This window comes from Phycodurus eques, chromosome 12, assembly GCF_024500275.1.
Source record: "Phycodurus eques isolate BA_2022a chromosome 12, UOR_Pequ_1.1, whole genome shotgun sequence".
NCBI lineage: Eukaryota > Metazoa > Chordata > Actinopteri > Syngnathiformes > Syngnathidae > Phycodurus > Phycodurus eques.
The window spans coordinates 12,113,241-12,136,420 of NC_084536.1; the positions used below are offsets into that span (position 1 = coordinate 12,113,241).

The 23,180-nt window shown below is 40.6% G+C and overlaps 1 protein-coding gene across 2 annotated transcripts in view; it reads left to right on the forward strand.

Annotated features, from left to right (window-relative positions):
* The window catches only part of calcrla (calcitonin receptor-like a), a 32,003-nt gene extending 16,296 nt beyond the window's left edge, over positions 1-15,707 (forward strand). The window contains exons 2-13 of one of the 2 annotated variants that reach the window (XM_061692243.1): positions 2,564-2,672; positions 2,918-3,071; positions 3,229-3,339; positions 3,426-3,538; positions 5,158-5,249; positions 5,347-5,473; positions 6,323-6,476; positions 6,552-6,612; positions 7,286-7,352; positions 8,410-8,628; positions 9,846-9,887; positions 12,521-15,707. In XM_061692243.1, coding sequence (XP_061548227.1) covers positions 2,598-2,672; positions 2,918-3,071; positions 3,229-3,339; positions 3,426-3,538; positions 5,158-5,249; positions 5,347-5,473; positions 6,323-6,476; positions 6,552-6,612; positions 7,286-7,352; positions 8,410-8,628; positions 9,846-9,887; positions 12,521-12,742 — 1,437 coding nt within the window. In that variant the 5' untranslated portion in view covers positions 2,564-2,597 and the 3' untranslated portion in view covers positions 12,743-15,707. The remainder of the gene's footprint in view (positions 1-2,563; positions 2,673-2,917; positions 3,072-3,228; positions 3,340-3,425; positions 3,539-5,157; positions 5,250-5,346; positions 5,474-6,322; positions 6,477-6,551; positions 6,613-7,285; positions 7,353-8,409; positions 8,629-9,845; positions 9,888-12,520) is intronic. The other variant, XM_061692244.1, reaches the window with a different exon arrangement.
* The last annotated feature ends 7,473 nt before the right edge of the window (positions 15,708-23,180 follow it).

Sequence of the window (23,180 nt, forward strand, 5' to 3'; positions counted from 1 at the left end):
TAAGTGCGAATGGTTGTTTGTTCATATGTGCCTTCGATTGACCGGCGACCAGTCCAGGGTGTACCCCGCCTCTCGCTGGGAAAGGCTCCAGCAGGCCCGCGACCCTAATGAGGATAAGCGTTATGGAAAATGGATGGAATGGATGGAAAGTTGTCTGTGGGTGAAAAACAGTATGAAGCTGAGAGCAGAAAATCAACACATTGGCCATAGCCAGTTCAATAATACGGCGTCTATCACATCAAACTTATCGTACATTATCAAGAAGCACATCTTATCGATGATTAGATTTTTTATTTTTTTTTATTAGATTTTTTTTTATTGCAGCGAAGACTCTCTGTAACTTCTACAAACAACCCAGGCTATACTTGCAGTAGCTCCTACACGATATGCAAAGCTTATCTCTCAGTCGAGATATATCACTTCAATGTACTTCCTTGAAACCAATTACTGTACTACTTCCTATTTCCATAGGGCTTTGGTGGGATCTTGCGGCATCTTACAGTCAGAGCACAAAAAACATGAACTGCAAATACGCACAAAAAAAACCCACGTTTATTCTAAGATAGGTTGGCAGGTATTTAAGTTAGTGGACTGCGATGAAACGAGGAGGGGTTTACTGAAAGTAAGATTGTAAACAAGATGAGGATGTTAAAATAAGGAACAGACCGGAACCAACATCAGCTTCTCTATGACACAAACAAAGATGCACAGATGCACATCCACTGCGGTGCCCACCATACCACCTGCTTCTTTGACATCCGCCAGCAAACGGAGTCAAAGGACATATGATGTTAGATGACAACACGGAACAGATGTTAATGAATACTTTAACAGTGTTTTTCTTTGAATCCATTTAACCACCCTGTCCAATTGTAAACAGTTACACCCCGTTGACAGGTCAGTTGAATAGAAATCATCCCAGAAAAGACCAAATGGGGCTGGTACACTTTCCAGAAGCTTTATAATTATCCCTAAGAATATTATCAATTGAATAGAAAGAAATATATTTAGGGCCTAAGCACCAGGTCTTGAACATGACACCCCAAAAACTCAATGATTCCCCTGGAAAGAAACATGATTTGGTTTTACTGTAAAGGACAAGTATGAAAGGATTGAAATAATATGCTACTCGTTCTCCTACTGTTGTGAAGTTTACTTTTCAAGGCTTTTTGATCCATTACTTGTTAACAATACATTGAACAAGGTAAAGCCAGTGAGACATTATTGGCTAGATAGTTGCTGCTAAACTTCAGTTCAAATTATTTCCTGGCATGTGTAAAAACAATCCCACACACAGAATAGACATCTCTTTTTATTGCACATTATTATTCTAATTTAGTATTAATACCCAATAATTCACAAACATCTGTTGAATATCAACAAACAATCAAACTAAAGGAAATCAAAGTGGCCAAAGCCAGTGAATATGATCAAGCTTGATAGTATCATGTCTTGAAATAAACATCTTTTAATCATTCTAGCCTGCAGCTGGAGTTTATACAAATAGCACGTTTCTTCTGGGAAATTTGTGATGACATTGGGTTCGTGTATGATGCAATTCAAATATTATGCCGCAATCTGATGGCCTTTTAAACCAACGTTAACATTAGCTTCCACCCAGTGTGGCTTAATTTTGTGTTTCTCAGTATTTTGCTTGATGACGGTGTCAATGTATAATGTTGAGTAAAGAAAGATGATAAGGTATAAGAACACTAAGTGACACATAAATAAAATTTTGTTACTTAATTATGGAATATAAATAACATCAGAAGCCACTTTGGGGGACAATTTGTGGGTCAAATGTATGGTTTTCTAACTGTTTTTACTGTTAGGCTTTCTGTGAACGATCATATATTGAATTGTATTTGTTTGGTTAGGTCTACATATTTACAATGTTAAAGAGAACATACTAATTATTTTTTCTGAATTTTAAACAGTTTCTAGGTGTCTTAATATATGTGACATGCATACCCTCTTTCTTTTTTTTTTAGCCTGTTTTGGCTCATGTAATTGAGTCAGCGCTCACAGTGCTCTATATAATCTGTTTACAGTTAGGGGCAGAAAATAAATTATTAATTCTTCCCTCTTATCGACCATAAGCTTTTTAGAGAGTTTAAGAGTTAAACGAGTTAAACCACAATTAAACGAAGCGTGAGGAGCACACAGAGAGTCTGAGCGCAGGAACAAATTGAACCACAGGAGGTAGCAACCTGCCAACTTTGATTACCAAATATTTCCATTTGAATTTCTTATCAGCTCTCTCAACACTAACATGAAATCCTGGCAGCCTGTAAGCGTTGCTGCAAAAAAGATATTGTTTTGATGAGACACGAGTGTAACCTTTTGAAATGTTTATAACGAGACTGCTGTCGACACGTTTTTATGTTTATGATTGTGCGGTTAAATAAAAGGAATGTGAGCTCTAATGCAGTGCTGCTGAAAGTCCCTTCACTTCTTTTAAAGCCGCCTCTGCCCATCACCATCACTTACTAAATCCTTATCTGTACATTTGTGAGTACAAGAGCTTTTGCTTCGGTTTGTAATTTCGAATATTCTGTTCCAGATCTGCAGCTTTTAAATCTTCAAACAGCATCAAAATGGCCAACAGGAAGATGGAGCGCATCGGGAGGAATGGACTAGTGGCACTTATGCTAATGTGTTCTCTTACTAAGGTAGGGCTGTCTACAAAACACACATTCAGACCACAAAGCGCAGCCAGTGGGATTTGTAACATCTTAACCATTTTTTAAAAATAAGAGACCCTTTGCCTCATGAGGAAAACAATCCTCATGTGGGTTCTTACTGCTCTTATAGTGTACACATAACGGCACACTAATGTGACCTGATTAACAATATATGTGTATTTCATCCACGTGTCAAATCTTGTTGTGCATTTATCTCTTTAATCTCCTTGCAGATATGTGTGAAGGCAAGCCTCGAGGTCAATGAAACTCAGCAGCACAATCCAACCAACGTGTATCACGACATGGGAATCACCCGGAACAAGATAGTCACAGCACAGTTTGAGTGCTACCAAAAGATCATGAAGGACAACCCTTCCGACAGACTAGGTAACCTAGTCGGTTTAGTACCTTTTAACGCTATCTACAACAGGCTGCGGAAAACAACAAACGCATACAGGGTTTTTTTTTTATGTTTGAAAACTTTGCTTGGTAGCACTGAACAGTTTGTCACACATTTTTGTTCCATCTTTGTCTGTGGTTTTAGAGCCCATGTGTAATCGCACATGGGACGGTTGGTTGTGTTGGGATGACACCAAGGCAGGCATCACCTCAGAACAACACTGCCCTGACTACTTCCAGGATTTTGACCCTTCAGGTACAGGACTGTAATGTTTTTGGTGAGGACAATGGAGTATATTTAGAATCCGAATGCATAATGTATTTTCCTCTTATCATCTGCAGAGATGGTTACAAAGATCTGCACTGACAGTGGTCAGTGGTTCCTGCATCCTGAGAGTAACCGCACATGGACCAACTACACACGCTGCAATGAACACACCAGCGAAGGCAGAGTGGTAGGAAAAAGTCCACGAGAATGCATAGACTAGGGGTTCTCAAACTTTTTTAGCCCCAGCAGAAGATTTTCCAAGGCCCACCTCATAATCCTAACGCCAATCAACTGGAATCCAACCCATCCACATACTGTATATATTCGTCAAGTAGCTTTTTTCAACGGGTAGGCATGGAAGAGGGTCTAGCCCTCAGGTGTCAAACTCAAGGCCCGGGGGCCAGATCCGGCCCGCCACATCATTTTATGTGGCCCGCGAAAGCAAATCATGTGTGTCAACTTCCATGATTCTTGCTAAAATCTGTTCCAAATTTTTGTATAATATTTATTTGTAATAAATAATAATGAACTATTCTAAGCATGTTTTGCCTCCAAATCCCTTTTGCAGTTACTTGAACAATAGTTGAACAAACCATTATCCTTGACTACTGATTTCAAAACTAGTTATCCATCAATTTGTTGTCTATGTGTAATAATATGATGAGGCGATTAAATATCGATATGGTTTTACAATCAAAATGGTCCTCTGAGGAAAACCGTATCTACAATGTGGCCCGCGACAACAATGAGTTTGACACCCCTGGTCTCGCTGATCTCGTCTGTGAAATTCAGGTTTTTAAACCACTGTAATAACAAACAGATCCCTGTAGATAGTGGCGTTGTATCGCTTTGGATTTGCGATCCTCACAGCTTTTGCGTAGAAGATAAAGGCATTGGGGATGAATCTCGGCTTATCACTTTGATTATGAGGGAGAGAAATGGCAACACATTGGAAATTTAGGCACCTCACACTCAAATAGAGTATGTATATGCATGGTAAAAACACAGAATGTGACGCGGTAGGGAGTGGAAAGTGTGTGTAGCAATTGTGTGAAAAGATGCCGCTGCTAATAGAGTGAATAACAAATGGCATGCGAAAAAGGCACTGAAATCCAACGAGAGCCAGACGGTGAGTCAGCGTCGCTAACGCCGTGTTTCATTGTTGTCTATCTGTTAAAAAAATAATAATATTTGACCATCAAAAGCCCTTTCTCAGTCTTGATTTTGTTTTTTAATTGTTTGAGGCATCACCTGAAAATATATTAGCGTCACAGTTCGTTTCTTTGAACAAAAGCAAATTTCTTTGAACAAAAGCAAATTTTCTCCACCTTTTGGTCAGAAGCCATTTTTTTTGGTGAACCCAACCCATGTTCTCTTGCTGATTACTAGCCATGCATCCATTTTCCAGACCGCTTATCCTCACATTTTCAATTAACCTACCATACCACAGTACCCAGAAAACCCACGCAGGCACGGGCCTGGATTTGAACCCAGCTCCATAATAGAAAAAGCTAGAAATACACTTTTTTTTTCTGATGAAAGAACTGTAGTCTACTCTTTCTTGAACCCACTTTGAAATCAGCTGGCAGTGAATGAATCCAACATGACTACCACGTACACCCCTAAATGTCATGGGAATTATTTATTTGAACTTTTCAACCTAAATATTCATGAGTAATGAATGAATGTGTAATACAAAGTAACTTATCCGAATTCACTTGAGTTAAACTCAATATTTATCCATCGTCTCTGTGAAGTCGCACTGACTTTGATATCCGTTTAACTGTTTCTCTTCCTTTCTTGCAGACAGCAATGAATCTTTTCTACTTGGCTCTCATAGGACATGGACTGTCCCTGACCTCCCTCTTCGTCTCTCTTGGAATATTCTTCCATTTCAAGTGTGTCATTGTTTCTTCATTTCAACACATGCATATCTTGTGACTTGTACTGATTTGTGTAGATTAATCATTTGGTGCGTTTGCCCTCTGCCAACAGGAGTTTAAGTTGTCAGAGGATCACGCTTCATAAAAACCTCTTCTTCTCTTTTGTACTCAACTCTGTGATCACTATCATTTGGTTGACAGCAGTTGCAAACAACCAGGAACTGGTGCAGAGGAATCCAGTAAGTATTTTTGGTTTAATGATTTCATGATATTTATTGTCTTCACCCTTTTTTCTGCAAGAGAGTAATTGTAGGTGTTGTGTGTGTTAGTTTGGCTCTCTTCCCATAAATAACCAAAAGGGCTGCTCACAGTTGCACTCTGTGCAAGGAGACATATGCAATTTTTCACAACATAAAACGTGTCTGGCATTTTTACATAAAAAAAAATGCACAGCAAGGGCTAGTCAATAATATTAGTAATCCCTTTAATGACTATTTTCAAAGAAAAGCAATTAGCAACAAATCTAGTGACTTTTACTGGAGACTGAGACTCTTCAGAGTAGGGTAGCTGGTGATGTTAATCATGAAAATTTGATTGTATTTTCACTCATGGCGGCAGCACTTCATCACCAAACCGCCAGAGTATAGTGGGCTAATATTGCAGCTCACCTTATTTTTGCCTTCGATTTGATAGTGTAGACTGGCAGCCGGACTAAGCAGTCGTTTGAAAATGGCTTCACCGTCTAACTGCCAAGTCATGGGCAGAGAAATTCAGTTTGGAGGCAGATGATAAATTTGGGCAAAATTTAAAAGGGCTTGCTCACAAAGATGTTTTCAGAAATACTGTTAGGCAGATAACATATTTATTTGGTTGTGTAATTTCACACTTTGATTGGTGGGCAGGCACTCAAGACACCCAATTATTTGGCTACAAAAAATCTGGAAAATGCATTTTCCATTACATCTCCCTTTTTGAACAGGTGGTAATAGCTTTATTATTAATGCCATAGCCTTCAGAACTTTGAACAAAGAATTGTAAATACAAGGTAATTTGTGTAATACTGTATATGAAATACTTTTCTTCCTCAGACAAGCTGCAAAGTGTCCCAGTTCATTCATCTCTACCTGTTTGGTTGCAATTACTTCTGGATGCTGTGCGAGGGAATTTATTTACACACGCTCATCGTGGTGGCGGTGTTTGCCGAGAAGCAACACCTCATGTGGTACTATCTCCTCGGCTGGGGTATGTCAGCATTGCACATTTTGTGTTGTGTACACCAAGTGTCACACTTGTAACTATAGGATTTTTTTTTTCCAGGGTTCCCTCTTATTCCTGCTTCCATCCATGCCATTGCAAGAAGTTACTACTACAATGACAAGTACGGGGTCAAGCACTTGAAGCATTTAGGGATAGAATTCAGATTTTGCTTGTTGCATGTAATGTTTTGTTTAAAGTGTTACATCTGTGTTTCCCAACCTTTATTGAGCCAAAGCAAATACAGTATCCAATTTGTTATCAAGTGTTAGGTCACTGTTTCTCAACTTTTATTGAGCCAAAGCAAATATTTTAAATTAGAAGAATGTCAAGGCACAATACCACACGAAAATGGCACACGCATTTTATACACTGAAATAATGATGATCTCGTCTCAATTTACTTACAAATGTGCTTCCTTAACTGTGACATCTGGACCTGTTTAGTTGAACACAAAGCTATTATTCTTTTAATAAATGGCAACAGGTGGATAAACAGGTTAATTGTACTGTATCTTCTGCCAGCTAGTGGAAGAGCATTTTATTGTCCAGCCTGTACATCGCTGGCATAGATGGATGGACAAAGATCCATTATTTGTAGTGAATCATTTTTGGACCAATTAAATGAAATTAGATAATTTCCATCGAAGAATTAAAAACGGATAGATTTTAAAGTAGACTCAGAACTGACGAGACTCTAAAATCCTATTGACATGCTTGCTGGTTCACCTGCCATATGTCTCATTAATCCTGAATTATACTTTTTCCCCCCCTGTGTTGTTTTCTTCTGCACATTAGCTGTTGGATCAGCTCCAAAACATCACTACTCTATATTATCCACGGCCCCATCTGTGCAGCTCTCCTGGTAAGAACGCCTTGGTCCGTGTCAAATACATATTTAATCCATTGTTATTGCACAGTATGAAGCAATTAGCTGACGTTATATCATTCAATACTCTAAGATTTGTCAACCTATTTGTTGGTCTCCTGGGCCCACGTTGCATAATACAAATTCATCATATCAACTTTCGCAGTCCCTAAAAGGAACTAAATGTATACCCCCATTACACCGACAACTTCTCCGCGCAAGCAAGACTGTGCCGCTAATCAGAATTTAAGGCTAAAACTATACAGTATGTGCGTCAACAAAACTCAATGCAGCTCTGTTTGGCTTTTGTCTTTTCCCTTGAAACGGACGGATCTTCACCCAGTCTAGCTGCCAAGTCATGGGTGGAGAAACTAAGTGCATGGGGTGGTATTATGTAAATTAGACACACTATCAGTGGGCAAAAATTCTGAAATCCTCATTAGAAGCTCGACAAAGTGAACCCCTACCTATTCAATAATTCTAATTTCTGGAACATATCCTCCACTATTCACTGAAAAATGTACCTAGTTGTAGTTTTTGTGTTCCTACACAATTTGTGGGTGCCTTTGGGGAGTCTTTACGGGTAATATTGCGAGACTAGGTTCGCCCCAAAAAAATTTACTTAATTTTCAGTTGCACATGATTATTATGTGGTAAACTAATATATCTCCCCCCCCCTTTTCCTTAAAATCTGGCAAGTAATATATCTTAGTTTAACACATTTTAATCATGTGCAACCGATGTACATGTTCGACTGAAGTAAATTCAGAGGACGTTTTTTAGTATTGAAATTATATTTAAGTTTTTGGGATCATAGTTTGTGGTATATTTAGGGTTAAACTATTAAGATAGGCAGTGATTTAAAAAAAAGAATTAGGGGCACAGGCTCATTCCCCACCTCCGAATAGTGGGAGTTTACTGTATTATGTCAATTTCCACATTGTTACGTAACAAAGGGCAGACTTTCTCAATTCCTGAATGTAAGCTATACACGCCAAATCAGTTTAGTTAACAATGCAACTCTTTCTATGTCACTTCGATTTGCATCCCTCAGGTCAATTTGTTCTTTCTATTGAACATCGTAAGAGTGCTCATCACCAAGCTCAAGGTGACCCATCAAGCCGAGTCGAGCCTCTACATGAAGGCCGTGAGAGCAACTCTCATCCTGGTACCGCTTCTGGGCATCCAATATGTCCTGCTTCCCTACAAGCCGGAGGGGCGGGTTTCCTCAGAAATCTACGACTACATCATGCACATACTGATGCACTACCAGGTGAGAAGTGTGAATGACGCGGGGCTTGCATGTTCCAACATGTTTCGACTTAATGTTTATACACCAGTGCCAAATACTGTCGTGTTGATCTTTTTATCACCGAAGAATTGGTGTTCTGCACTAATTTGCCCGACCATAGCGCCTACTGTATTTTATCAACAGCTTATGTTAAATTAAAAAAATGGTGAATAATGTACACATTGTAACTACTTTGTTCTACTTGAACTTCTGCACTGTTTGTCGTGATAATTCTCATTGTGAAATATGTCACCAAACTTTATCTTGAAGTTTACTTTTTAAAGGAGGCATATTCTGCATTTTTCAATTTAAAACAGTTCGCAGGATATATGACATGCTTTCTTCAAAATATCGCAACCATCAATAATCTTTCTGAAATCAGCCAGTTTGAGTAGATGGCCCGATAGCAAGAAGGACTTTCGTTACCATGACGACCAGGGGCCGCGCTAAGGGTGGTTGCATATTGAGCCCGGAGTCGAAAGAAGCGAGTGTGAAATGCGTGGTAAACAGGGACCCCCACACATCAGCATGGATTGTATTTTCCCTCAGGGGTCAGCACTTCAGCACTTCATCACCAAGCTGCTGAATTACACTTTTCAAGTAGCGTGCGGCTCTGTCTGTGGCACACTTCTTGGCTTTGACATGAGAGTATTTCAGACAGTGAAGTCTGGATGTGGCTTGAAAGTGGGGGATCTTCACCCATCTTAGCTTCCACATCATGAGTGGAAAAACAAGCAAAAACTGTTGTTTGGCAAATCGGTGAAATTCAGAAGAAGTCACTCAACATTTTCGGTGAAATACTTCGGAGATATTAAAATAATTACTTAGTTGTTGACCTTGTCCACCAAGACTTTTTTTAAATTATTATTTACCTTCTTCTGTAAGTTAAAGTCAAGCATGTCCTATGTTTATGTTATGAGCAGCAGGAAGGAAGGTACAAATTATGCAAGCTGAGAAGTGTTGAAGTCACTCGACTCTTGGCTGAGTTATCTGATCATTGCGAGGGTTTCCAGGATGGGCAGGGAGGGAAGTGCAGGAAGTGGTTGTTATGCAAGAGACCGTATTAACTAAACAAACTCGCAAAAAGACACCATCTGAAGTTTGGCGTCAATCTCAACAGAATATTGAATGTTTTCGCATTATACTGCATGTTTATCCCATCAGTGCTCTCATGGCCTTTTTATTTGTTTGAATGACAGGGTCTGCTGGTAGCCACCATCTTCTGCTTTTTTAATGGAGAGGTAAGACAGAGTTAATAATTTTTCTTTTTCAAACATTCATAGATTTGTATGCAATGCATGCACAAACATATTGATCCATATTTCCTTTGACAGAGTGCGGTTTCTGCATTATTTTCTAATTAGGGCTTTGCTCGAGGACTATAGATTTCTAAAATGTTGGCTAACAGCCAAACACTGCTCATTGACAAGCGCTGCCAATGTTTCGTATCTATTAATATTGTGTAATTATAGTATTGCTAATTATATATAACACACTCCAAGACAAACCAGACCCTAAATCCAGTGGAAACTCTAATGGCAACCACAAATATGGATAGGGGGGATTACTGTGTGTGCCTGGGAGGTGGGTTTCTTCTCATTAATTAGTTACATTCCCCAAGGCAGAACACATTTCAAAGTCAAAGAAAAAATCCAATGACTTACTTAATTGTAATCAACCATAGATATTGACCGAAACAGTGAGTTAATAATTACATTTTTTAAATTGATTTTTTTATATATATATATACAAGAAACACACAAAACAGAGCTTCCCGAAAATATTTACGTAATATATGAGCAAAGGTATTTGGATACTTGGCCATATTTTGTTTTTTATTTATTTTAAATTTTTTTCAGAAACCTGCAATTAAAGACAATGTTGAATTGGTGCCCCATTTGTAGATATAACAGCTTCCATTCTCCTGGAAATTTGTCTCTGGGATCTTGTTAAGTACTTTAACCCTCCTGTTATGTTGCGGGTCAAGGTCAAATTGACCAGAACAAAAGCAAAAAAAAATTTAGTTTTTTATGGACGAAACTTTTTCTATCCACCCATTCATTAATCCATCTATCTACGGTGCCATGAAAAAGTATTGGCTCTCTATATTGTTTGCAAAGTTTCCCCACTTTGTTTAAGATCATCAAACAAATGTAGATATCAGACAAATATAACTTAAAATGCTGTTTTTACAGTAAATGGGGATTTAATTTATTAAGGAAAAAAAATATTCAGTTACCTGATCCTGTGTGAAAAAGTAATTAACCCACTTGTTAAATCGTGAATTAATTGTAGTTAATCACAGTTTTTGGTTAAATTTCACTGATCACACTGAAGCCTGACTATGTCCTGACCTGTTCAATCAAGAAATCACTTAAATAGAATCCGTCCCGAAAAATTCAAGTCGGACAAACGATATAAAAACGCTGCCAAAAAATGACAGGATCGAAAGAAATTCCAGATCATTCGAGAAATAAAGTAATTGACATCTATCAGTCTGGAAAGGCTTACAAAAGCCATTTCTAAATCTTTCGGATTCCAGCAAACCATAGGGACAGCCATTATCCTCACATGGAGAAAAAAAAATGCAACAGTGGTGAACCTTTCCAGGAGTGGCCGGCCTACAAAGATTACCCCAAGGGAACAGTGAACAATGACTAATCCAGGAGGCCACAAAGGAACTCAGGACAACTTCTAAAGAAATGCAGGCCTCCCTTGCCTCAGTTAAGGTTAGTTCATGACACAACAAAACGGAAGAGAATGAGAAAAAAAATGGCATCCATGGCAGAGTTCCAAGACGAAAACCATTGCTGACCAAAAAGAACAAAAAGGCTCGTCTTACTTTTGCATCTAAAACTAATGAATGATTCCCAAAACATTTGGAAGAAAATTATATGGACTGACAAGATGAAAGTGGAGCTTTTTGGAAGGTGTCTGTCTCATTACATCTGGCATAAATGTAAAAAGAATTTCAAAAAAAGAACATGATACCAACAGTCAAACATGGTGGTGGTAGTGTGATAGTCTTGGGATGCTTGCTCCTTCAGGGCCTGGACAACTTGCTGTGATTGATGGAACCATGAATTCTGCTCTTTGACAGAAAGTCATGAAGGATGTGAATGTTCAGCCATCAGTTTGTGACCTCAAGCTGAAGTGCACTTGGGTTCTACAGCAGGATAGCGATCCAAAACACACCAGAAAGTAAACTTCTGAATGGCTTAAATAAACAAAATGAAGGTTTTGGAGTTGCCTAGTCAAAGTCCAGACTTGAATCCCATTGAAATGCAGTGCAATGACCTTAAAAAGCCGGTTCATGCTCGAAAACCCTCCTTTTTTGCTGAATTCAAACAATTCTGCAAGAAAGAATGGGCCAAAATATCTCAACAGAGATGTGAATGACTCATTGCCATTTATAGAAAACGTTTGATTTCAGTTGTTGCTGCTGAGGATGCCCCAACCAGTTATTAGGTTTAGGGGGCCATTACTTTTTCCACACAGGGCCAGGTAACTTTGAATAGTGTTTTTTTTTTTTTCCTGAATAAATAAAATCACTATTTAAAAGCAGCATTTTAAGTTCACTTGGGTTGTATTTATCTGATATTTACATTTGTTTGATAATCTTAAACATTAAAGTGGGGAAACTATGCAAAAACATAAGAATTTGAGAAAGGGGCCAGTCCCTTTTCACGGCACTGTACTTCTGCATCGCCGAGGTTGTGTTGCGGGGGCAGTAGCTTGAGCAAGGCAGCCCAGACTTCCCGCTCCCGAGCCACTTCATTCAACAGGAGAGTTGAACTGGTTATCAAAGTTCCTTGCAATTCTCTATTGGCCGACGAACAGCAGAATGATGCCTTCCTGTGGTTTCTCTGGCCAGGTCCAAGCAGTTTTACGGCGGCACTGGAACCAGTACAACCTCCAGTTTGGCAGCAGCATCGGAAACCATTCGGACGCCCTGCGCTCGGCGTCCTACACGGCTTCCTCCATCACCGAGGTGCAAGGATGCTACAGCATCGACGGCCACTCGGAACACATGAACGGCAAAGGATGCCACGACACGGATGCTTCCATCCTAAAGTCGGAAAACCCCTTCGCCTGACCACGAGGTGTCTTCCGACTCAACCCTAGGCAGCTTTGGTACTACGTCACCACCAGCTTCCAACCACTGAGACTGGACTGTTCAGGGTTGAAGGAAAAAGACTACATACAACTCACCATTCTGTCACATTGACATGGGCCCATTAATTGTCATGATAAATGTGATTTATAGAAGGCCTTTTATTACAGTGCAGTACAATGAATGCTTTTGATCTGGTTAGTGCCAAATTGGCAAGTCCTTGCCTGTGTCATTCATTAGGCCCTGGAGTCTGAAGGCCCTCCTGGAATTGTTGTTTATCTTTGTCTTTTATCTGCCTTCTTCCTTCTAAATTTGTTTTTAAGGTGTGAAAGTTAGAACAAAATTAGCCCCCAACACCAGTTTCACAGATCAACACGAAACTGGCTGGACTGTCACTATTATAACAGGACACATGAAAAAGTCTCAAGAACCCATGCATGAAATTAAATTGTCGTTTTTGGTGTGAATCGGCCATGTGAATCCTACGAGGGAATGTACCTAAATAAACCCCAGTTGGAACTGACTATCCTATAAGATGAGTGACGATAAATTGAAGTCAGGCGAGTGTACCAGTACACCATGAGTGATCTTCGATATATACGTTCTTGCCAACAGCACATCAATGAGTGTAACATTTGTTCTATACAGCAGCTATATTCCTTTCCTTTAGATTTTAACAAGTGGAACATACAGTATTTTACCCAAATGAGCCCCAATTGGAAGTAGTATCCTACACACATGGGCGATGCCATATAACATGGTGTCAAAGTTTTATCATCGTTTCAAGGATGCACCAAGAATATGGAATTTAGCTTTATTATTTTCCCCATAAATAACACAGAACAGTTGTTTCATGTAATAATATATTCATATTATATCATGTATTTCATATTAATTTATCCATTGGTATTCTTGTTGATAAAAGTAATTACTGTATTTATTTGTGCTGTTGATAAGCTTACTTTTTAGTTCATCAAGTAATACAGTGTACTTACTGTATTAGCTTTGGCAACTTAACAACTAACAGCAACTTTTGTCGTTGTTTTAGATTTAAGAGAGAATTGGTTCAGAAGCAGAATTTATTACACTTTTTCAAGTAAACAGTGTCGTATGTGCTCTGCCTTGGCCAGACACACTGGTGGTATTGGTATATGGAAGTAGGCTGGGGACACATGAAAATTGTGAAATCTTTTTTTCGACGTAGCGGTAATTATCGTTTTTTATTATCGCAGTGCTTTTTTTTTTTATCATATTCATTCGAGAACAGCAACTTCAAACACTGGAAAGAGAGAAAAATGTGCCGCAGAAATCATATTTTAGTTGATGCTCGTAGGACTCGCAACATTTGAATGCACAAAAGTTTGTTACTGTTACTGTTGAACACCACTACAGTGCCATATGATTATCTATAAAATGATGCAGTATTAACATTTTTTTGTATATTGCTTGCCATATATTGGAGATTGACTTTTTTCCCATTATGTGTATACCCTCTGGCAGAGTGAAACACGTGAAGGAGGTTGATTTTGAAACATCACATACAGTTGAGTTGTTCCAATTACTAAATTGAATTGGAACATTCAACAACACTTTCCATATATATTATCCATGATGCCACGATAAAAAAAAAAAAAAAAAAAAGAGCAGGTGTAAATACGCTAAATAGAGAGAACACGAGTGAGAACCGTGTGTGGGCATGGTTTATATTTACAATATTTACGAGTGCAATATACTCCGAAGCCTTTAAGTGTGGAGTATTATGTGACACTGTGTGAGACGTTGGTAGATCAACCAAAAAAAGAAGAAGTGATAGACAAGGGCAACCGCTGTATTATTTACCGCCATGCTTTATGAGGTTCTCACATAATTTCTATTGAATGTGGGGAGAATCACCATAGGTTCTCCGTGGGCCGCCATATTGTCAGCGAACATGCTGTATGTGTATTTTGTAGATAGTTTCTTCAACCTCCCACTGTGAGAGTAAAACTCAAACAATATTTCATTTTTATATTGGACACAATTTCCATCTGCGAAAGCACCAGACGTTCTGACCACTACCACCAAACCCTACCCCACCGGCATCTTCACAGTAAGCTAAACAGTATTTTTTTTAAGTTTTAGTGATTGTCGGCAAACAGGAATAAATACATGCACACATGAAAGAGAATGTATGCGATCGCGAAAGCAACTCAAGACTTTTGGAAGGCAAGTAATTTGGCGAAGCCAGTGAACTGATCTAAACCCAATTAAGCATGCAAAACAATTAAAGGTGATAGTCTTCAAATTTAAAAAGTCTGTCACTGTCCAAATACAATGCAGATTATTTTTATACGATAAGCTCTGCCACCCATAGGATGAAATTGCAATGGTTGCAAGATGTTACATTTCCATTGACAGATGATGGAGGGTTGGAATTTACCAGGTGTTGATATATCATAATGGTCTTAGGAAAATATCACAACCATGGTGACTCCATTGTGTATTTATGTACAGTTTTACTTCTTTTTATGATGCTAAAAAGAAGTTGAGAAGTCCCAGTGATGCTACAACGAGGTTGTGAAGTCCCAGTGACCCTTGTGGTATCACGGTGTAACGTAGTATGACAAAAGCATTTGGGACGATGTTTGTCGTTTATGTTTATACTGTACTGTATTCTACTTTGGTAGTCTTAAGTGACACCACTCTGCTGTTTGAATGTAATTGTTGGCAGATTCTGTGATGTGAAAAAACATCGATTTACATACAATGTCTATTTTTTATTATTATTCCACTGAACTGAACAATGTTGCTATAGTGTATTTATCTTCATACAACAGTATAGCACAGCACTTGTTTGTTGTTCATAGCTTATTTTAGTATGTTTTTGTTTATTTCTTTAGTTCATTGTGAATGAATATAACTCACCACAATTTTCTTACACTGACCTAATAAAGGTAACTACAATATTTATTGTTGCCATAATTTTCCTTATTGTTGACGGGCATTTAGGTACACTTCCGCACAATCTACACTATGTTCCAAATTCAAGGATTTCTGGACTTTAATTGTCATACCAACACGCACACATTATATGGCATGAAATTTGATACACAAGGTCCTAGATTAGCCCAATAAATCTCAAGACTTGTAGAATACGATTGGAATAAGAAATTGTATTTATTATTAAAATATATATATATTATATATATATATATATATATATATATATATATATATATATATATGTTGTTTTGTTCATTTTCCTGTATAATCAATGCAATTGAAGTTGAATGTTTTCTTCGTCAACAATTACAATAATTGTGATTTGTGAAGCAAACCATCACGACAAAAGTATTTTTCGGGCAAAATTACACAAAGTAAAGTAAAATATGATGCAGAACAGTTAAAAAACTAATTGGTTATACAGAGCCCCTCTTTAATGGTCAAGGTCACCTTATCAACACTGCCATCCATTGAACTAGTAAGTCAATGGATAGTTTCTGCCAGGATAACTTGTAAGAGTTGTCTCCAAGAGGTACTGTTTGGAGGGATACTGCCTTCCACCCTCCACAGGTTCTCAATAGGGTTGAGATCAGGTGATGATCATGGCCACACCATGAGTTTTTCATCCATTTATACCCTGAGCAACTAAAGCTTTTATGGTATTCTTTGTAGTGTTGGATGGTGTGTTGTCTAGGATGATCAGTTCACTCCACATAATTTTCAGAGCTCATTTTGATATCTGTAGCACGGTGACCGACTGGTTAGCACATCTGCCTCACAGTTCTGGAGACCGGGGTTCAAATCCCGCCCCAACTGTGTGGAGTTTGCATGTTCTCCCTGTGCCTGTGTGGGATTTCTCCGGGCACTCCGGTTTCCTCCCACATCACAAAAACATGCATGGTAGGTTGATTGAAGACTCCAAATTGCCCGCAGCTGTGAATGTGTGCGAGAATGGTTGTTTGTTTATATGTACCCTGCGATTGGCTGGCGACCAGTTCAGGGTGTACCGCGCTTCTCGCCCGAAGACAATTGGGATAGGCTCCAACATGCCCGGGGATAAAGCGGTACAGAAGATGAATGGATGGATTTTGATATCTTAAGGTACCCTAAAGGTGCTACTTGTAAAATATTACATGACCTGGCACCTTCCTATTTTGCTGACCTAGTACTACCTTATGTTCCATTCCAAGCCTGCCTGTGAAAATTATTGCGGTAGAAATGTTTAAATCTCCATTTAAGACTTATTTCTACACTCTGCTTCCTGTTAAACTACTAGTATGCATGCAACAAATCTTTTTCGCTGCCTCATCCCCTGACATCTGCCTGTTCTACTTCCGCTTCTCTTCTCTCCTTACCCCCTCCTCTCCTGGTCAGAGAGGGGGATCGGCAGGGATGAGCCAAATGTGGCTGTTGCTGTAAGGATTTGGCATCAACCGACCAGGACAGGTCATGATGAGAACCACTTCCCCAGAGGAGTCGGCTCTTCATTTCATTAAATGAACTCTCAAGCTGTTTCAGGCTCATAGATGTTGTCCACTCTGTCTTTTGCAGGGTCAGGAGGGTTAGGGTTTTGAGTTTTTCTTTGTCAAAATAGGGGGTCTAGACTAGGAGATGCTGTTGATTTTTGTGAACTGTGGGCCTGTGAAGCCCTTTGAGTCTCATTTGTGATTAAGAGCTGAAAAATAAACTTCACTCGACTACAGACTTGATATCAATTATTCATCCATCTATTTTACGTTCCGCTTATCCTCACTAGGGTCACAGGCGTGCTGGAGCCTATCCCAATCACCTTCGGGCGAGAGGCGGGGTACACCCTGAACTGGTCGCCAGCCAATCGCAGAGCACATATAAACAAACAACCATTCGCACTAACATGCACACCTACGGGCAACTTCAATCAACCTACCACGCATGTTTTTGAGATGTGTAAGGAAACCGGAGTACCCGGAGTAAACCCACGCAGGCATGGGGAGAGCATGCAAACTCCACATAGGCTAGGCTGGGATTTGAACCCCGGTCTTCAGAACTGTGAGGCAGATGTGCTAACCAGTCGTCCACCGTGCCTTGTTATCAACTATTCCAGGCCAAAATATCCATCTTGCAACCCTGACGTTGCAGCTTTTTTGGGACATGTTGCTCATCACCAACCATACATCTGGTTGGTGATCCATACATCTGGACCATCCAAAGTAGCATGGCATTCACCAGTGAGTAAAAAACTGTTAAGGAATCAGTTTTCATGTATTTCTGAGCCCACTGCAAATGTTGCCTATTCCAAATTTGCACTCAATTGCAAGGGAAAAAGGTCCCACAGAAACAGTCATTGTACAAGCTGCTTTCAGGAGTTCAGGAGTTCACTCACGCCTAAAGACACACTTCCACCCTCAACATTTCCACACACCACTGCCTCCCACCACTCTTAGTCCCCATATGGAATTTCTTATGACCCTTATCTAGCTGTTAAGCAATGTGGCTGGGAGGGAGGGTGCTAAAGGGGCGGGGGGTGCAAAAAAGGGTAAATGATGTTTCCTGTTGTTTTTTGGGAACAGACATATCTGTGTGGCTTTCTAATACTCTTAAATGACCTGAATAACTAAGGCTACTACCTACTGCTTCAAACCACAAATAAGGACACTTCACACAAGTTTGACCCTGTTTTTATAGGTTCTATCAGTGTGATTGGTGAAAGGCTTTTTCTGTTGTGTGGCTCCAGTCTTAAAGCAATGAGTACCTATTAAAAGAGGAGATATGCTGTCGCGAAAGGTCAAGAGTTTTGGAAGGAAAAACAATGAATACTGCATTCTTCGTGAGCCAACTATGTGGACCGATCTAAACCCAATCGAGTATGCTTCACTTTAATCACATGTTGAGCGTTTGATTTCAAATTCATTGCAATTGTGTATGAAGACTCAACAAAAAAACCTAATATTTTACTTAAGATATCAAGCAAGTTAATACATTTAAAAAAAAATTGGGGAATAGAGCAGATAACAAAAAAGTCAGTTTGCTTTTTACCCTGCATAAATTGCCTTCAATTCAAGCCTTCAATCTGAATCAACTTTCAGAAATTCCTCCTGTATTTTCTTCAGGCAATGTTAATTCTAGTTTGAGTAACTACTTGTATAAAATATTGTTCCGGAAAATTGAGCTGGACTCTGTCAGACCTCCTCCCCGATCTGTGTCAACTGTAGCGGAAGTCTGACTGGATAGCTTTTCAGTAGGGGCCTCCAGGGGATCACAAAATGGACAGGTGCAGATATTTGAGAGTATCGCTGATGCTTTCAGCGTCAAAGTGTACCATGAGGGGTTCACCCAGCTTCCCACTCCTTGGGACTCCCCCAAAAAGGTTTATGATGTGCTATAATAAACATCTCTCATCGCTGAGTTTATAATTACTCTTTTGGATTTCGTCTCCACCTTTTCTCGTCACCTCTGTTCCATGTGGCTCCCAATCAGCTTCCTCTAGCCCCTCGTGTCTTGTCCAGTTGTGCTTCATTCTTTCATCAATTTGTTTGTATTTAGTTCCCTGGTTTCTTTCAGTCTGTGTCGATTCATTGTCGTCGTAAGTCATGGTTCCCCAGTCTTGTTATGTCATTTATTTTTCTTGTCATAGTGAGACTATTCCCTGTGTTTTTTGTTTGTTTGTTGATTTTTTTAATTAAATATTTTGATTATTCCACATTATTTTCTTGTTTGCCTTTTATTCCACATTAGTTTGCCTTTTTGTTTTTGAAAATAAATCCTTTGTTGATATTGCACCTCCTCCCATTCCCATTCCCATCAGACTTGGAGTTGTTGGGTAAGTTTGATGACAATTGTGTCGTAACACTGCCAGTGAAGAAAGTGACAATCGAGAGTTTCTCCTTGACCACACACACATACACACACACACACACACACACACACACACACACACACACACACACACACACACACACACACACGCACACACACACACATGCACACACGCACAACAACATGTGTCATTACAACACATTTAAAATACTGTACATATGCAAAGCTACAAGTGCAGAACCCGAGCGGTGTTGGACTTCTGTGCTCATCACGGATTGTCTATTATGAACACCATGTTCAAGCATAAGGGTCTCCATATGTGCACTGGGTACCAGGACACCCTAGGCCGCAGTTCGATGATCGACTTTGTGGTTGCGTCATCGGACTTGCAGCCGTATGTCTTGGACACTCGAGTGAAGAGAGCGGGGGAGCTGTCAACTGATCACCACCTGGTGGTGTGTTGGCTCCGATGTTAGGGTAAGATGCCGGTCCGAACATCTGGCAAAATTGCCTGTCAGAAGGAGTTTCAAATCCCACCTCTGGCAGACTCCACCCACGTTCCGGGGTTGGCGGGGGACATTGAGTCCGAGTGGACCATGTTCCGCGCCTCCATTGCTGAGGCGGCTGACCAGAGCTGTGGCTGTAAGGTGGTCGGTACCTGTCGTGGCGGCAACCCTCGAACCCATTGGTGGACACCAGCGGTGAGGGATGCCATCAAGCTGAAGAAGGAGTCCTATCGGGCCTTTTTGGCCTGTGGGACTGAGGCAGCTGATGGATACCGGCTGGCCAAGCGGAATGCAGCTTTGGTAGTCGGTGAGGCATGGGAGGAGTTCAGTGAGGGCATGGAGAATAACGTTTGGACGGCTTTGAGGAAATTCTGGTCCACCATCTGGCATCTTGGGAAGGGGAAGCAGCGCACCGTCAACACTGTGTATAGTGAGGATGGGGCGCTGCTGACCTCGACTTGGGATGTTGTGAGTCGGTGGGGAGAATACTTCGAAGACCTCCTCAATTCCATTGACACGCCCTCCCATGAGGAAGCAGAGTGTGGGTTCTCTGAGACGGGCTCTCCTATCTCTGTGGTTGAGGTCACCGAGGTAGATAAAAAGCTCCTTGTTGGCAAGGCCCTGGGGATGGATGAGATCTAAAAGGCTTTGGATGTTGTGGGGCTGTCCTGTTTGAAACGCCTCAGCAAAATCGCGTGGACATCGGGGACAGTGCCTCTGGATTGTTAGACTCGGGTGGTGGTGCCCCTTTTTAAGAAGGGGGAACGGACGGTGTGTTCCAACTACAGGGGGATCACACTCCTCTTGAGAGGAGGGTTCGTCGGGAAGTCGAATCTCAGATTCAGGAGGAGCAGTGTGGTTTTCGTTCTGGCCATGGAACAGTGGACCAGCTCTACACCCTTGGGAGTGTCCTTGGTGGCTCGGGCATCTGATTAGTATGCCTCCCGGACACCTCCCTGGTGAGGTGTTCCAGGCATGTCCCACCAGGAGGAGACCCCAGGGACAACCCAGGACACAATGGCGAGACTACAGTATGTCTCCCGGCTGGCCGGCGAACGGCTCGGGAAACCCCTGGAACTTTTGGATGAAGTGGCTGGGAAGAGGGAAGTCTGGGCTTCCCAGCTAAAGCTACTGCCCCCGCGACCGACCTCGGATAAGCGGAAGAAAATGGATGCATGTGAAAAGTCACAATGGATTACTCTCCTATACTAATCAAGTGCCGCAAGCTGCCAGAAATGCAAACAACATCACATGGTTTAGAAGTGTCAGTCTTTCACTTCACTAAGAGATAAATAAATAAACAGCAGATGCAAGGAATTTAGTCACCATAAGTATACAATATCACAGACTTGTACAGGTAGGTGTTCTCATTTCAACATGTTTTCCCTAGTTCGGAATACTATTGGGCAAAGAAATCGTCTCTGTCAGCAACTGGCAGGTTTTTGTTTTGGTTTTTGGATCTGTGAAAGTGCTTTGCTCGTGAGTCTACATCCAGCTTGAGGAGCTTCCAGGAAGCAACAAATTCCCATCTGAGTTGGAGCTGTTGGGGAAGTTTGATGACAATTGTGTCGTAACACTGCCAGTGGAGAAAGTGAGAAAAGAGTTTCTCCTTGACCACACACACGCACACACCTACACACACACACACATACACAATGACAACAATAACGTGTCATTACAACACATTCAAAATACATGTGCAAAGCCTCAAGTGCAGCAATCAATAAAACAACCCTTCCCTTAAGGAGGAAAGTTTTGGGAAAATTGATTTAAGACACCTGGAAAATGTTTATTTTTTTGTGAAAAATGTGTGTAATATGTCACCTGTATACATGTATACATACATACACTATACTGTACACTATACTGTATATTTATTAAAATGGAAACAAATGCACCATTGTTCAAATGACATGTTTTGTGGTTTTAAAAAATGAGACGCCGGCACGGTAGAAGCTGGTAAGCACATCTGCCTCACAGTTCTGGGGACCGGGGTTCAAATCCCGGCCCCGCCTGTGTGGAGTTTGCATGTTCTCCCCGTGCCTGCGTGGGTTTTCTCCGGGCACTTCGGTTACCCCCAACATCCCAAAAACATACGTGGTAGGTTGATTGAAGACTCTAAATTGCCCGTAGGTGTGAATGTGAGTGCGAATGGTTGTTTGTTTCTATGTGCCCTGCAATTGGCTGGCGACCAGTTCAGGGTGTACCCCGCCTCCTGCCCGATGACAGCTGGGATAGGCTCCAGCATGCCCGCGACCCTAGTGAGGAGAAGCGGCTCAGAAAATGGATGGATGGATGGAAATCATTTCAAACTTTTTCCTCCATTAAACTCATTCACTTTCGTAGACGTTTACAACTATAATCCAAGAGTTTACAGCTACCTAGGAGTATCTCATCAAATATGTTTTTCAACAAGAAGGCTTTGGAAGAGGTTGTCGCCCAGCCTGTCTGTGAATATCTACTCTGCAAGCAATTGTAATGACTACCAGATCCTTGTAGATGGTGGCATTGTATCACTTTGGATTTGTCAAGTACGTGGTTAGGGCGAGGGCGAGTAACGCAAGGCAAGAACATGGTGGACCCAATTGCAGGGAAGCAGGGAGGCAAGGCAGGAGTGCGGGAGTCTCAAAATAATATTTAATCTTCAAAAGGGGAAAACTGAACAAAGTCCCACAACAGATACCAATCAAATCAAAGCAACAAAGAAACACTCGAATATCTAAAACTGGAAACAAACTATGACCTGTGAGTAAGATGTGGAATAGAAAGGGAAAATGACACCTGACAATGACATACCACAATGATAAAGACAACTGGCGACTATGACATGGCAAAGACATGTGACAACGACAATGAACCGACAAGAACTGAAAGAAACCAGGGAACTAAATACAAACAAATTGACGAGACAACGAGGAACACCTGGACAAGACACGAGTGGCTGGAGAGAGCTGATTGGTCGACACAAAGTAGACGAGAACAGGTGGACACAACAACCTAATGAGCACACGACAAACATGGAACACAGGAAAACATGGAACAAAACTAAACACAACCCAAACCAAAACACAGACCATGACAGGATTTAAGATCAGCACAGCTTCTCAGTAGAAGATCAAGATTAGGCGGTAAATCTC